This window comes from Mytilus edulis, chromosome 2, assembly GCF_963676685.1.
Source record: "Mytilus edulis chromosome 2, xbMytEdul2.2, whole genome shotgun sequence".
Classification (NCBI taxonomy): Eukaryota; Metazoa; Mollusca; class Bivalvia; order Mytilida; family Mytilidae; genus Mytilus; species Mytilus edulis.
In genome coordinates this window covers 98,020,083-98,036,381 of record NC_092345.1, presented here as the reverse complement: position 1 = coordinate 98,036,381, position 16,299 = coordinate 98,020,083, and the positions used below count along the sequence as shown (strand labels likewise).

Sequence of the window (16,299 nt, the reverse complement as noted above, 5' to 3'; positions counted from 1 at the left end):
TTGGGTGTATATCACAAGTCACAAACTTGTAATCCAGCTGGTTTTATGTGCCTATCCTGAGTGACAAAGCCGAAACTCGACTGTCTTTGTGTGCCTATCCTAAGTCTTTTGGTGAAATCGAACATATTTGTTTTGAAATAAACACCATGCCGTTTGTATTTTTATTTTGAATATAAAGTCTTTGGGTGAAATCTGACATATTTGTTTTAAAATAAAAACCATGCCCTGGGTATTTTTATTTTGAATACAAAACGGTCTTCACTTTTGAATTGTTCTTTGTACAAACACGTTGGTTTTCTATTTTGAATGGTTTAAATTAAAAACACGTTGGTCTTCTCGTTTGAATTGTTTGAAGTAAAAACACGTTGGTCTTTTCGTTTGAATTGTTTTAAGTAAAAACACGTTGGTCTTCTCGTTTGAATTGTTTGAAGAAAAAACACGTTGGTCTTCTCATTTGAATTGTTTGAAGTGAAAACACGTGGGTCTTTTCGTTTGAATTGTTTGAAGTAAAAACACGTTGATCTTCTCGTTTGAATTGTTTGAAGTAAAAACACGTTGTTCTTTTCGTTTGAATTGTTTTAAGTACAAACATGTTGGTCTACTCGTTTGAATTGTTTGAAGAAAGAACACGTTGATCTTCTCGTTTGAATTGTTTGAAGTAAAAACACGTTGGTCTTTTCGTTTGAATTGTTTGAAGTAAAAACACGTTGTTCTTTTCGTTTGAATTGTTTTAAGTACAAACATGTTGGTCTACTCGTTTGAATTGTTTAAAGAAAGAACACGTTGATCTTCTCGTTTGAATTGTTTGAAGTAAAAACACGTTGGTCTTTTCGTTTGAATTGTTTGAAGTAAAAACACGTTGGTCTTTTCGTTTGAATTGTTTTAAGTAAAAACACGTTGGTCTTTTCGTTTGAATTGTTTGAAGTAAAAACACGTTGGTCTTTTCGTTTGAATTGTTTTAAGTAAAAACACGTTGGTCTTTTCGTTTGAATTGTTTGAAGTAAAAACACGTTGGTCTTTTCGTTTGAATTGTTTTAAGTAAAAACACGTTGGTCTTCTCGTTTGAATTGTTTGAAGAAAAAACACGTTGGTCTTCTGGTTTGAATTGTTTGAAGTAACAACACGTTGGTCTTCTCGTTTGAATTGTTTTCAGTAAAAACACATTGGTCTGCTTATTTTAAGTAAAAACACATTGGTCTTTTCGTTTGAATTGTTTAAAGTAAAAACACATAGGTCTTTTCGTTTCAATTGCTTTAAGTAAAATCTAGGCTGTTAGTATTCCCTTTGATTTGTTTTAAGTAAACACCGGACTTTCATATTTGATCACACCGGGTCATTACGCAGCTTATTATTAGCGTTTGCTCATTGTTGACCGTACGATGACCAATAGTTAGGTAGATTGATCTCTGATGGATATTTGTCTCATTGGCAATCAGACAGCAACTCTTTTAGTCTAATCTTGTTGGCCAGGTTTTTTTTTGTAGTTACATTGCCGATTTGGAGTCAGGATGCAAGTGAGTAGAACGACTAGACCGTAACAAAAATAAAAGATGGAAAAAAAATGATCATTCAATGATTGTTTCAAATAATTGTAGACATATACGGTTATCAAAATGTCTATGTGCCGAAAAGATAGACACTGGTCCACGGCCGACACTCGGCTAACCGAGAGATTGGTCGGTTAATCTATATTGAGTATGCGGCTATATCGGCGGTTGGTCTGTTAATCGGGTTGGCTAAAGTCTGTTAATCAGGTGTTATCGAGAAAATCATTGAAAACTCATCATGTTTCATTGTATAACCTTTTAAATATATGTTTATCATACAAAATATTTATGTCTAACAAAACTATTCAATGTACTGAATCCAGTGGTGTAATTATCATTTTTCTAGCTTCTATGTACGATCTATAAAATGAAAAGGCAAGTTACTCATCAATAAATTTATACACATTTTACACACACAAAATGTACACAAAATGACACATGTGTTGAATTTACTTGCATGCAATATTTTGAACATCGAAAAATGACAGGCATTATGTGTGTTAACCAAATTGATATCAATGTGTGAAAAATCTACACGAAAATCCGTATTTTGGTGACATAAATCAATCTTTTTTTAAAACCTGGTCTGTTAATGGGTCGGATGTATAAAACCCGGTCTGTTAATTGGTCTGTTAAGAGTTATGAATGACAATAAAAGTATAATGTTATTACTATATAGTGTGTTAATTTGGTAGGCTCAAGACGAGCGGCTAAAATATACGGAAACAACACTTGAGCAATGGAACATAAAAATATATACGGAAACAAAACATGAGCAATGGAATATAAAATATACGGAAACAAAACACATGAACGATTAACAATTTAGGCAATGGATATTGAAAATTGATAAAAGTGGTTTCAAAAAGTGTTAAATTAAAGTAAAATTAATTTTATCCGAGAATGGTCGCATATATTCTGTGGATTCTGTTTTATTGTCATGAATGACACCAATTTGTCATCTACATTGGTAACCAGTATATAAATCAGAGAATAACGTCGTAATGTAACTAAACATCTAAACAACTAAATATATTGGGATGCCTAAATATAAAGAATAGAGAAAGAATAATGAGTAAGATAAATAAAATGTATAGAAAAGTAACATAACAATTTAAAGAATACAGAAATAATCAACACCCCAATCCGACCCTCATGGTATACACGAGAATCTGGATGGAGATACAGAATATAAATAAAAGATACGGACAGTAGAGAGTGATGCATTGCTAAAAAAGAAAGAAAAAAACAATAATTGTTTAAGAATAAAGACATGAAACCACCCTGGGTGTTGAAACAGTAACGGATTGCAATGTACTCATAATGGTAACAAATGCTTGAAGTTTACATGTGGACAACTGCAGTTCTCCACTGCACATATGTAGAAAAGGAACTAACATGAATTTAAACTTAATACAACCAAATGTAGCTGCATTCGCTCCTTTCCATTTACTTCTTTAGAATGAGATGATTAAGTAATAGAAGACAAGAACCAATTGGATGATGCTGACGAATTAGGGTTAAACGTCCAGTGACAAATATCATGTGCATATGAGAACGACAACACGTTATATGTACCCTGTGTTGTATTAGAAAGATACGTTCAGTCGGATTTGAGAACATGCTACTTTTTGCAGACACAAAAATTAAGGCTGATTGAAATCGTTAATAATAAATTCATGCATATTCCAGCGGCCAACCCAGATCACGCTATATTGAAGTGACACACTCTTCAATAAAATGCAAAGAAAGTCAAAATAAAAATGCGTTTACTGGAAGGATAGTGCTGCACCGTGTTATCATTTTTTTTACTCAAGAATCTCTCATTCTTAACTTTTTCAATGGGAAAATATAAAGGTAGCAAAACTATTTTCGTGGCTAAATAACTCTTAACTGACACAATTTCAATTGTCCAACCCATTAACAGACTTTATAACCCATAATTTTCACTAAAACGTGGTATTACTCACGTTATATTACAATTATGAAATATTTACTAATGTCAATTTATATGCAAGAACCAAAGTAGTATTTTGTGTCTTTTAAATGATATCTAAAATTGTTTTTTTCGCCTTTTATTAAAAAAATTGCTATGCGTGTAGTCATAAATACTATATACTTGCGCGACGCCTTTTACTTTTACTGAAAACTGCGCAGACTATGAAATGTTTTTAAAGGTGGAAAATGTTCTATGACAGATATCATTTTGTCAGACACTTTTCTTTTTTTGATTTGATTCTTATAATATGCCAAAAATCTGTATATTTGATAGAGTTTAACATTAAATTGTGCGTTTTACTCTTAACAGACGTGTAGCCAACCCGATTAACAGACCAATCTCCCATATAGCCGCATACTCAATATAGATTAACCGACCAATCTCTCGGTTAGCCGAGTGTCGGTCGTGTGGTCCATGTATACTTATCAATTTCATTTGTTTTCAATTTCATTTGATGTTATACAAATTGCGAAATGATACAGAATTTTAGTAAAAAAAATCTATGCAATAACTAGTTGAACTGTACTTGGTACTCTTGTCTATGTAGTATTAGTATTTGCCCCCAAGTATATTCAGTGCTATGACAAATTCCTTTGAAATTGGGCAGGTTCTGCCTTGACTTCTAAAATTACATAAATTGACTTTGTTATATACCGGTATATGAAGAAGATTAATGCATAAGAACCTAGTGACCTACGTTCACGAAATGGGAACATGCTGATAAGAAATGGTTTAATAATAAGACCTCAACATCGTCCCAGTAGCTATTGTGGACATAACTACGAGACCGACAGGTATGTATCTGTTATTATAGTCAGCGTCTTACAGATTGGTATAGTATATATACGATGGTTCAAGTTAACAATTCGATTAATTGTATATTGCGGCAATTCTAGTTGTATATTGCTGTTTTAAAAGAGATTGGGTAATACCTCAACGACACAACAAACCAACAACACAAATAACCGAATTACATTTTATTAGTTAGTTCAACAAAGGGTAACCAACAATAGAAATGTGTCGAAATAATATTCCCGCTGTAAATCGTCCCTTGTTTAGAAATTTATGAACAAATTAATATGTAGACTTTAAAGATCACTAGCAACTACAAAAATCACAAGAAAGTGAGAAAAAAAAACATAAGGAATTCAACAATCAACTTAATATAACCATATTATCTAACAAATCATTAGATGTTTTCCTAAATATTTTAATGTTTTTATTGTTTCTATGTGGTTCTGAGTAAAACGACCAAGGCCATGTAAAAATGACAACAAATAGGTTAAGACTTAACATAGTTTATAAAAAGCGAAAGGGAGATAATTGTGCCGTGTCTGTGGCTGTTCTATTCTATCCCCTGTAATGGTAAAGCCTAAAATTTCCAACAAATCTTTGGCTTGGATAAATTCTTTCTTAAACAACTGAAAAAATGAATATAACTCTTATTATTCTCAAACCAAAACTTTTATTTATAATGAGTTTCTTAGCAATTACTACTATTTACTGTCAAATCATCAGTTGACATGTGCCATATCTATTCTATGAAATCCATAAATGTGCAGCTAATGCAATACAATAGAAAGTGATGCAAGACTTTCTATACATCAAAAACTCCATTTTAGTGAGATATTATGATTATTAGAGGAGTTAATGACATTAATGCGCCAACATTTTTCAGATGCAAAACAAGCACATCATATTTGAATTGTTGATACTAGTAATACTCCAAATATGTTTTGGGGTTTGCCAGTGTTGTGGTTTGATTTTATTTCATAAATATTGATTGATTGGTTGATTGATCAATTGTTGATTTGTTGATTGATCAATTGTTAATTGTTGATTGGTTGATTGATCAATTGTTGATTGTTGATTGGTTGATTGGTGATTGCTTCCCGTCCAGTCACAATTATGCATTAATTGAAAAATATACTGCACTCTTTAATGTCCACGGTCATTAAAACCAAGTTGTGAGGTAGTCGTACGTAGTGATAACGTCTTGCATGAATCTAATACTAAAATTTGACCTACCGTATTACTTTTAAAACGGTCTTATCTTAATATGTATATGACATAACTGTATAATAAGTTGTCAGAGTTATTTTGCAATTGAGGTGGAATTTTATGTCACAGTTTGTCAACATTAACTTGATTAAGTTTAAGCATTACTCGTAAAAATTTAAAGAAAGGGGAATTACAAATTTCCCTGTAAACATGTTTGTATTCTTTTCAGTCACAGAGTCAAAGTCTTAGCATCTATAATTATCATATACTTTTTCAAACAATTTTCAACATGTTATAAATAAAATTCGGCGCTAAATTTTGCTATTTTGAAGTCATTTTAGGGCATAACTAAAATTTTTAAAGGATTGTTTGTGGATCGAAGCACGTCACTTATCAAAGTGAAATATATGTAACAGACAATATACAACTTATGTTCCATCATAGTTTGGGACTTTGGTGATGAATATCGTTTTTTTTTTTTTTTTTTTTTTTTTTTTTTTTTTTTTTTCTTTTTTGATTAATACTTATAATTTGCCAAATCCTGTCAAACTTCCGTTTTTGAGATATCTTCAGGCATTTAGAACTTGATCAAACTTATCAAAGTCAAGGTCATCTGAGTATACAATACTTCAGTTCTTGAGTACATTCTGTTTTGTAAAAGCATTCTTATTTCATACAAAGACACGATTTATTTTGATGAGGCAGAAACAGTGTCAATTTTATTAAACGTATCTTATGAAACGAAAACAACCGTGTTTTATGATTGTAACATTAAGCATGCACCTTGTGAACGCAACTCCTTCACGACCGTTTTGATATTCTATTATTTGTAGGATTGTTTGTAGGTATAGTTAACTTTCTTTTTACTGTTGGTTCTCAGTTACAAATTCTGAAATCAACTCCACGTTAACTTTTTAACAGAAATCGTTCATATTTAATAAGATTGTTTGTCATCATGTGAAGTTTGGCCATACGTATACACTACTGTCATCTCGATATGACAGTTCTTTTGAGAGTTTTGAGTTTGATAATTGTTGGGATTTTTTGTAACACCATAACACAATGTAAATGCAGCTTTCCTGAGACCGTTTGCATAACCGCTTTCCTACTTTCTATTTTTTTTTACATTCCACAGTTATACAGCGACATTTCCCTTAGCATAGCTATCGCGTTAACATTGGTTAAAGTAGTTTTCCTTTTTATTGGTCAATTGTATTCCACAGTTATACAGCGACATTACCCTATGACATAGCTATCGTGTTAATATAAGTTGAAAGAACATTCCTTTTTATTGGTCAATTGTGTTCCAATGTACACAGAGACATTTCCCTGTGTTATAGTTATTGTAGAATATTGATCAATTATCGAGTGTTTATTTTATATGTAAAAGTATGCTTTGTGTAAGTCATGGTATGGTTTTATGAGTTATTTACGCAGTCTGCCGTTTTGAGTGCCCGTTTCTTTCATTCTTAAAAAATCCCTTCAAAAGCCGGGTTACCTTTTGGTAACCTGTTCGTTCATGTTAATAAATACAGGCGCAAATCCAGCCATTTTAAAAAGAGGGGTTCCCAACCCAGAGTAAAAAGGGGGGGTCCAAGTATATGTTCCCAAAAAAAGGGGGGTTTCAACCCCCGGAACCCCCCCTTCTGGATCCGCCAATGAAATACATGTTTCTTTTCTTGTGGTCCAACTTTTCTTTATTGAAAGACGTAATAGGTACTTGTCGACGACAATAAGAGTTTACATCAGTGCTTCAGTTTCAATCTTTACATTGACATCGAGGACTTTTACATACGATACCTACAGTAAGGACAATAGAAAACTTATAACTATTTGTGTCGACATTGAGTTATGATAATAAAATTAATTTATATATTTTCCAGGATGAGGACTTTGTTAATTGTAGCTTTCCTGGCGTTTGTATCATCAACAAGGGGTGAAAGTCAAGGTGTATATATCACCGATACATGGAATGGAGGCTTCCATGGACATTTTACTCTTAGTCCAAGTCAAGCAGTAGATGGCTGGACAGCACATTTGAAATTCAGTGGTGCTGTAGACAAGTTAGAGGTACGGTTGTGTGGTGTTTTTTTTTTAAATCAAGTGACGTATGTCGTGAAGTTGTAATATCAGTACATGAAGAATTAAAGACACTATATAAGATTAAAATATCATTAATATTATAGAACGAGTGATAAGAACTAGCGTGTTTATTGAAAATCAAAATGCAATTGTACCACCAAATTGAACTATAAATGCTTCGATTTGCCCTAAATAGTAATATGTTCCTCGTCGTATACTTTCATCTTAATTTATACATTTTGAAAATTTAAGACCTGGACAGCAAATTTGGTTTCCAGTAGCAGTGATCATACAGAGTTTGTTCTTACGAACAAAGATTATGATAAACACATTGATGCAGGAGGTGAATTAAAGATTGATTTTAATGGACGTGCTCCTGGAACTTCCGCCCCAACCGCCACTGTAACGATAGAGGGCGTAGATGCGGGTACAGGAACAGGGACAGGTACAGGTACAGGAACCGGAACCGGGACCGGGACCGGCACAGGAACTGGAACCGGAACTGGAACTGGAACTGGAACAGGAAATCCCATAACACCAGCACCAGCTAAAGGTGTCGGTAAGTAGAATAGGAAGACCGTTCCAATTTGTCGATTACTAAAAAAACGATAATTGTACTCCAAATTCTTTTCACTGTCACCCAAAGATTATTAGTAGAAAAATGTAAAATCGTTCCCAATTACATTAGGGACGCTCTTCTTATGGGTTAATGCTATGGATGTCAAGACGGAAAGTATAGATAATTTGATCTGTCTTCATAAAGGATGTTTGTTATTTTGACGATGAAATACTTCCCTCTCGCATCGTAATTGGCATAATTTGATACCATTCTCGTGCTTTGAAGGCTTTGAATTATCAAAAATTTCACCAGCACTCACAAAACTATTTCATGTATGTAGGAATTTATACCCGTTACTTTGGGTTTATAATTAAACAAACTTTTCTGATGCCACGACCCTTACTAATGAAAAAAATGGCCAAAAAGACTTGAACATAAAGGAAGTGCAATTAAGAAAACTATAAATACTGTTTTATCCGACTGAACACCAAACTGCTTTCTCGCTGTAAATTTTGATTGTATTATATTTTTTTTAGCTGGCTCAAAAATGAAATACGATTACGGAAAGGCAATGTCACTTTCCATAAAGTTTTATGATGCTCAGAGATCTGGCAGATTACCTGGCAACAACCCTATCCCATGGCGTAGTGATTCCGCAGTGAATGATAATGGCGACGGTCACGATCTCTCTGGTGGATGGTATGACGGTAAGTTATTTACCTCGGTTTTAGTTTGTAATCCGGATTTGTGTTCTCTCAATTGATTTATGACTTTTGAACAGCGGTATAATGCTGTTGCCTTTATTTACAATCACGAAAAGTTTTAACACGTTCGAAAGGTATAACAAGCCTAGCATTACACTGCAAAACATGCGTATATTCAAATCAAAAATTTATAAAGAGTGAGAAATCAGAGAGAAAGGTAGTAGTAACTTTAACATTATATTGTTTTATTTTATAGCTGGAGATCATGTTAAATTTAACCTCCCTATGGCATGGTCGTCTCATGTGCTTACTTGGGGATTAGAGAAATTCAAAGACGCTTATGAAGGTGCAGGTCAACTAGATATGATGTATGATATGGTAAAGTGGCCATTGGAATATTTTATGAAATGTTGGGAACCAAGTAAACAGCAGTACTGGGTACAGGTAAGTTAACAGCTTGTATTGTTAGCTCAGTATCCGAAACAAAACTAATATCGTCAGGATAAATAGAATCATATTCAAAACAGTGTGGCTGTGGCCATTGATTGACGACCTAGATTATCCCATTGACTGGGACAGATTATGTGAACGTTTGTCTGTAACGACCACTGCTCACTATGTACTTGTTAAAGACACTTAAACTGTGGGGTCACCAAAGGTTCTCAACACCTAAATGAAGTTATTCGAAAAATTAATCAGGAATAACACGATGTTATGATTTATATCAATAATATAAATCAAAACATAAAGGTTATTCCTGATTAATTTTTCGAACTATTTTATTAAGAACCTTTGGTTACCCCACAGTTTAAATTCTATAATAAGTAAGTAGTGAGCAGTGGTCGATACAGATAAACGTTCACCTAATCTGTCCCAGTCAATGGGATAATTAAGGTCGTCAATCAATGGCCACAGCCACACTGTTTTGAATATGATTCTATAGCAGTCTTCACTCTTAACCACAAGTCCTACGGCCAATGCTTGTAAAATTGCTTTCAGGCTTGTGAAATTCTTCTCTACAAGCCAACAGAATTCAGTTAAAAATGTTGTAAAATTGAGCTTCGGGCTTGTGAATTCAAAGGTTAATCGTGAAGACTGATATAGTGTTGTAGTTAGTATCTGAGTTGAACTATTAAGAACACAAATAGAATGACAAAAATAAATATCAAATATGATTTTATGAATTCATAAACAATTCGCTCTGAATCCATCCATAAACCAGTTGAATTCCAGTTAAGATCATTTTGGCCTGTTCACTTTATTGTCATTACTACCTTATCTGATGACATCAAACAAACACAGAACGGTGACCTATTGTTGTTAATTTCTGTGTCATTTGGTCTCTTGTTGAGATTTGTTTAATTGGCAATCATGGCACATTATATTCAATAAAGCTGTACCAGGGGATATATGAGTCCATGGATGTATCTTGAGATATTCATCAATTATTATTGATATAGAGTGTTAAATTATATTGTCGTATATGAAATATCGCCAGGATCTGTTGTTTTTTACTCTTTTTTTTTTTATTATTATAATTCACGATCAGTATACATTCGAGGTACATGCCAGTCTTTTAAAAGAGAATCACATTTCCTCACAAATGGTACTTTTTTAAGCATATAAAATTTCATAATTTGTATTTATATTATTTGGACAGGTAGGCGATGGACATGCAGACCACAGTTTCTGGGGAAGACCTGAAGACATGCATATGAACAGACCTGCTTTCAAAATAACAGCAGGAGCCCCAGGAAGTGACGTTGCTGGAACAACAGTTGCTGCGTTGGCATCCGGATATATTGTTTTCAAAGACAAGGGTAAGTAACTCTTGATGTTTTTTCCCAACTTAACTGCAGATTAACATATCATCCGTCACTGAAATCGACGGTACATATAGAATACATATGAGCCACTTGGCAATAAAATATATTTCCCCTAGCACATTATTTACTATCATTTTGTTATTATTATAGTTAATATATTAACATTATTTTCGTTACTTTACTTTTTCAAATAACTGAAAATAACATTTGCATTTAGAAATAAGTTAATTAAATATTTCCGAATAAGATTATTTATGAATAAACCTGTATCAAATGATAATGATATATATATAATAGTGATAGCATTTAGCTTCTTCACTGATCGATTTAAGTGTATTGTAAAATTTATTTTTTAGATGCTACATTCGCTGGCAAATGTTTGGAAAATGCCAAATCTTTGTATACATTTGCTAAGGCCCATCCTGGTATCTATTCCAACAGCGTTCCACAAGCAAAAGATTTCTATGGGTAATCATATATGATGTAACCTTACTTTCAGCTTACTTATCATTAACTTAATGTTGATCTGGAATATATTTGAAAACATTTATATTAGTCTACTTTGTGAACAATTTTTCATGATACAAGGAATACAAAAACACTTTACTTTACAGTGATTATAAAGATTTGTAAATTATCTGAAATTGTTAACTCAATATATATGTGTTAGCATGTAAAACCTATGTTTATTAGTTCGTGGATAAATTTAACATTTGGCTATATAACCATCGATCATTGTACAAAACAAACAAAAACTATCCCCTCTAAAAACATTTTTTTTTAGGAAACAATTATTTCAGAACGTCACTTTCCGAATTATAAAACTGAACTTCTGAGAGAAGAAACATATAATAAAACCATGTTATACCTTATAGCGTAATGGTTTAAATAAGAAAGACGAAAACAGTTACAGAATTAGTGAGATGTGTAATATCTACAAGGTTTCTTTGTCTACCTTAATCACATCAGATGTATATAAAACATTTATACGCCTGTAGATGGGAATTCGTTTTCCGAAATGCTGTGTTTATTTGTCATCACATTTATAATGTTTTATATATATATTTTAATTTGCACACCAAAATTGTTTTTTAATTGCATTGTTGATCATTGTAAGGCAATCAATATGAATGTTTTTATCAGAAACTACATTTGTTGCAAATGTTTGTAAAATGTCAAATTAGTTTATACATTTGCTTAAGAACATACTGGTTAACATTCCTACAGTGTTCCACATGAATGTTTGTATGTGTTTTAATTAACAGTTTTCAAAGAAATATCAACGTTTCGCTTTTCACTTCAATAGATCAACCAGTTGGAAAGATAATATGTGTGAAGCCGCTGTAGAACTGTACAAGGCTACTCAAGATGCCAAATATCTAAGCGATGCTAAAGGTTGGTTCAATAGTGGAACTGCATGGGGATATTCCTGGGACGACCAGAATGTAGGCTGTCAGGTAGGTTTTATCATCAATGAAGGAAGTTTAAGGATGATGCATGCCATGTGAAAACTATAAAGACTATTCTCATTGGCATATAAAGTTATAAGATTATCTTAGTTGGCCATTACTTAGGTTCAGATGCTGTACTGCATCAGCGTGTAAATTTGTTACTGATCTGTTATCAAGATAAAAAATTGTTTCACATGCAGCTTGATACAATATGGTGCCCTTTGTCCTTTTAGTCTCTATTTTAAAGTTTTTACCTCCATATGCTAGATCTTTTAGGACAATGGGGTACCATGGAGACTATGATACTGTTATTACTGTAACCAGATATAATGTTAACACAAATAGTACAGAACTCTTTCATCAAGAGCAAATCTTCAGGATCATGAAATTTAAGAATTCTGGAAAATAAATTTGAACTTTAATTCCAATAACGGTTTAGATGGAGGAATATTCGAAAATTGAAAATAAATTCTTGAAGACTATGTATAGGCTTATGTATTACACCCTTGAGGAAAACGGTAACGGAAACTTGATTGTCGTTTTATAAACAAATTCATATATCTGCTGTTTTGTGTATCTCATTAACTTGTACTAATAACATTCTATGAATAATACCAGTATAATGTCTTTTTTGTATTAATATATGCACAACACATTTTTAAAACACATCTTATTTCAGCTTTTATTATGGGAGGCCACACAAGAAGCTCAATATAAGACATCAGTTGAGGCCTTTGTAAAATCATATATGCCGGGTGGATCTGTACCATACACACCATGTGGTCTGGCCTGGAGAGATCAATGGGGAGCTAACAGATATGCTGGTAAACAATATTTGTCTTTTAACACATTTTGTTACTCCCTTTTTACCTCTGATTTATTTTCATTTTAATTTATTACACAAACTGGGGATTTCTTAACTTTTCTTGCATACAATGATCATAACTTTAACCAAGCTTGCTTTAACTCTTTTTAACTATTTCGGTTTAAAGATTGATAAATGAATCAAGTCTTCTTAATAGGAATACTGTATTCATGCTTTTATAAGATGCTCTAATTTAACTGTCAGTAGATTTTTTAGCTGCCAGAGAGTAGTCATATTTCTCTAGTTTCTTCGTCGGAAGCCTAATAGTTGTCAAATTAAAAAAAAATAACCTTTTTGCACTGAGAGCCAATCTTAAAGATCGAAAATTTACCATTTATAGTAAAAGAAATAATTGAAACTCATGATTTACCATTTTCATTTAGTATTTAATGTTAAAGACTACAACTGATTTCGTATGAAACTGTTATTAAAAATTTACACTGCGTTGGTTTATCGGTTATATTATCGTTAGATGTATTCACTGAATTCAATATGGGACTTTCATTTTTAGCCAATGCTGCTTTTGTTGCTGTCACAGCGGCTGCTGATGGTATTGGTGGTGATTCTTATAAAAAATTTGCCATGTCACAGATGAATTATATTCTTGGTGATAACAACAAACACATGAGCTACGAGATAGGATTCGGTAACAATTTCCCAAAGAAACCTCATCACAGAGGAGCGTAAGTATAATAGGATTCGATAATAATTTCCCAAAGAAACATCATTACAGAGGAGCGTAAGCATAAAAAGATTCGGTAATAATTTCCCAAAGAAACATCATCACAGAGGAGCGAAAGCATAAAAAGATTCGGTAATAATTTCCGAGAGAAACCTCATGACAAAGGTACCTAAGTTTAATACAGAATTCGATAATATTTTCTCAAAGAAACCTCATCACAGACGGGCGTAGGTATATTAGGATTCGGTAATTAAAGGCAACAGTAGTATACTGCTGTTCAAAACTCATAAATCGATAGAAAAAAACAAATCCGGGTTACAAACTAAAACTGAGGGAAACGCGGTAAAAAATTCCATAAGAAACCTCATCACAGAGGAGCGTAAGTATATAAGAATTTGATTATAGTTTTACAATGAAACACCACTTCAGAGGAGCGCACGTATAATATGATTCGGTAATAGTTTCACAAAGACACCTTATGAAAGAGGAGCGCATTAGCAGAGCTGAGGGGCTTATAATAATGAAAGATACCATTATAGTCACTGAAAATAATGGAATGCGCTGCACGAATTAAGGATAAACATAAGGAAAAATATTGAAATGTCATGTCGTTAATTCTAAAAAGGTGTCCCATAATTCTCGAACAAATAAAACAATAAGATCAAGATATACTTTGTAAGCATATTTATATTGAATTTCCCATTCTAAATTGGTCTAGAAGATAATTTTGACTTACCCCTCAATCTTGTCAAAAATCATCCAGTTTCTGAACTAAGGTTATCTTAGTTTTATAGTCACAGACAATACGGTAGAACACTTCACGAAGTAAGATTATAAATAAGTTAGAATAATAACAGATGTCTTTAATTCCATATACCTGTGGAAGCATACGGTTGTTTACTTTTAATTGTTCTGTAATACTGAAGGTAGACTGTTGTTCACTGAGGGTACAAATGTAACAAATGCTTCGATAATTTGACCATAAACAGTATTTCATTATACTTAAAGTAAGGTTTCTGCTCCAGTGGTCAAACTTCGCCTTAGTTGGTTTGGATTTTCTAGATGTTGACGCTCCCAAATGTTATATACTTTTGATCTTGATCGCGCCTTATGAAATTTATTCGAGAAGTGTGTTTCATACGTTCACTTTCAAAATGCTAGACAAATAATTAAAATATACGCAAACCCTGTATAAAATACATCTTTTTCCAATCTAACGTGAAATAATTTTGATTTTGTTTTGTTTTTAGATCTTGTACTCAGAGTGGGTGTGTAAGTGACGGTCAGGATAGTCCCCATCAACTTGATGGTGCAATGGTTGGTGGTCCAGGACGTAATGACGATTACCAAGACAATAGACAAGATTACGTCAAGAATGAAGTAGCCTGTGATTATAATGCAGGATTCCATTCAGCTAATGCAGGTTTGTAGCAGTTACTTTGTAGGATTACTTTTGTCGGGGAGTGAGATTCGCTTGTCATTCGCTTGTCTTTTAATTTTTTTTAAAGTTGGTGAATGGTTATCACATCCACCTCCGACAATACATCTAAAAGCAGGGAGTGTTTCTTCTGCGTAAGAGATTTGTAAAAAAAAATCCTATATTCTATTCATTGTGTGGGAATTCTGGTGTATGTTAGGTTTTTTATTTAAAAAAAAATATTGGGTTTATCGAATTGTTTTTATTTTATTTGATAATCTTATACCTAGTTGGTAAGGAAACACGTAAAAAGTGAAGAAAAAAAAAATGTGTATTACGACTAACAACGTGATGACCCTGTAACTACTAGTATGTTATATAATGAAAATGGAAATTATGTTTCAAGAACATGTCTTTTTCTTTTAGGAAAATCTATGGATTTGAATTGAATATGTTATGCTTCGCTGATTTTATTTGCTTTCTGTACAAATGTTTACTTATTTTGAAACAATCCATTTAGTAATATTTAGAAAAAGAAATAAATGCATTACATTTTTAGATAGTTCATCGAACAAAAGAACAAATATAAAATTTTACAAACATCTGTGACGAGCATTACTTGACCTTCGGCATTTTATCAATATGACAAAGAATTGATATTAACATATATTGACTGACTATAAACTCATCATCATATACTATATTTTGTTGCAGGTCTTTACCACTTCGCTGTGAATAACCAATTGCCACCATCTCCTTCAGCAAAATGTTAAAATAAAAATGGTGCTCATTGCTGATTTGTTAGCTTTAAAATTATTACATTCAAGTATACGTAAAGAACAATAGTGTACTGTGCTACTGTTTTAATTAATAATTTCAAAGTAAAAGCAGGTTTTTTATATTCTTATAGTAAGGTCGACAGAAAATTAAAGTGGTCCAAAACAACGTAGATTTGTTTATTACTTTTCTTACTTGTCTTTTCCCCCGTGATCAGTCTTATATAGACAAAGGTTCCATAACAAGCTAAGATAAATCAAGCAAGTAGTTCCCTAAAATTTAGTCTTTATAAGTTGCATAGATACCGAGACATGAGAAAAGGGTTATAACAAATACATTCTTTGAATAGCTACAAAAAATGTGTGGCCGTCGAATTTTATGAATTGAAG

General features: G+C 32.6%; 1 protein-coding gene across 1 annotated transcript; it reads left to right on the top strand.

Moving 5' to 3' along the window:
* Positions 1-4,202: 4,202 nt before the first annotated feature.
* On the top strand, positions 4,203-16,082 carry LOC139513638 (uncharacterized). Its single transcript, XM_071302309.1, has 12 exons — positions 4,203-4,340; positions 7,431-7,617; positions 7,882-8,188; positions 8,725-8,895; positions 9,149-9,336; positions 10,553-10,712; positions 11,075-11,186; positions 12,025-12,175; positions 12,849-12,993; positions 13,546-13,717; positions 14,967-15,139; positions 15,848-16,082. Exons 1-12 carry the CDS (start codon positions 4,261-4,263, stop codon positions 15,904-15,906), a joined length of 1,905 nt encoding a protein of 634 aa, XP_071158410.1. The 5' UTR covers positions 4,203-4,260; the 3' UTR covers positions 15,907-16,082.
* The last annotated feature ends 217 nt before the right edge of the window (positions 16,083-16,299 follow it).

What these genes read in the sequence shown, in the direction of transcription:
- LOC139513638 (XM_071302309.1), top strand. Translation starts at nt 4,261, where the DNA reads ATGCTGATAAGAAATGGTTTAATAATAAGACCTCAACATCGTCCCAGT. An exon ending in ACCAGAATGTAGGCTGTCAG is followed by an intron (nt 12,176 to 12,848) that starts GTAGGTTTTATC and finishes ATCTTATTTCAG; the next exon opens with CTTTTATTATGGGAGGCCAC. An exon ending in AAACCTCATCACAGAGGAGC is followed by an intron (nt 13,718 to 14,966) that starts GTAAGTATAATA and finishes TTTTGTTTTTAG; the next exon opens with ATCTTGTACTCAGAGTGGGT.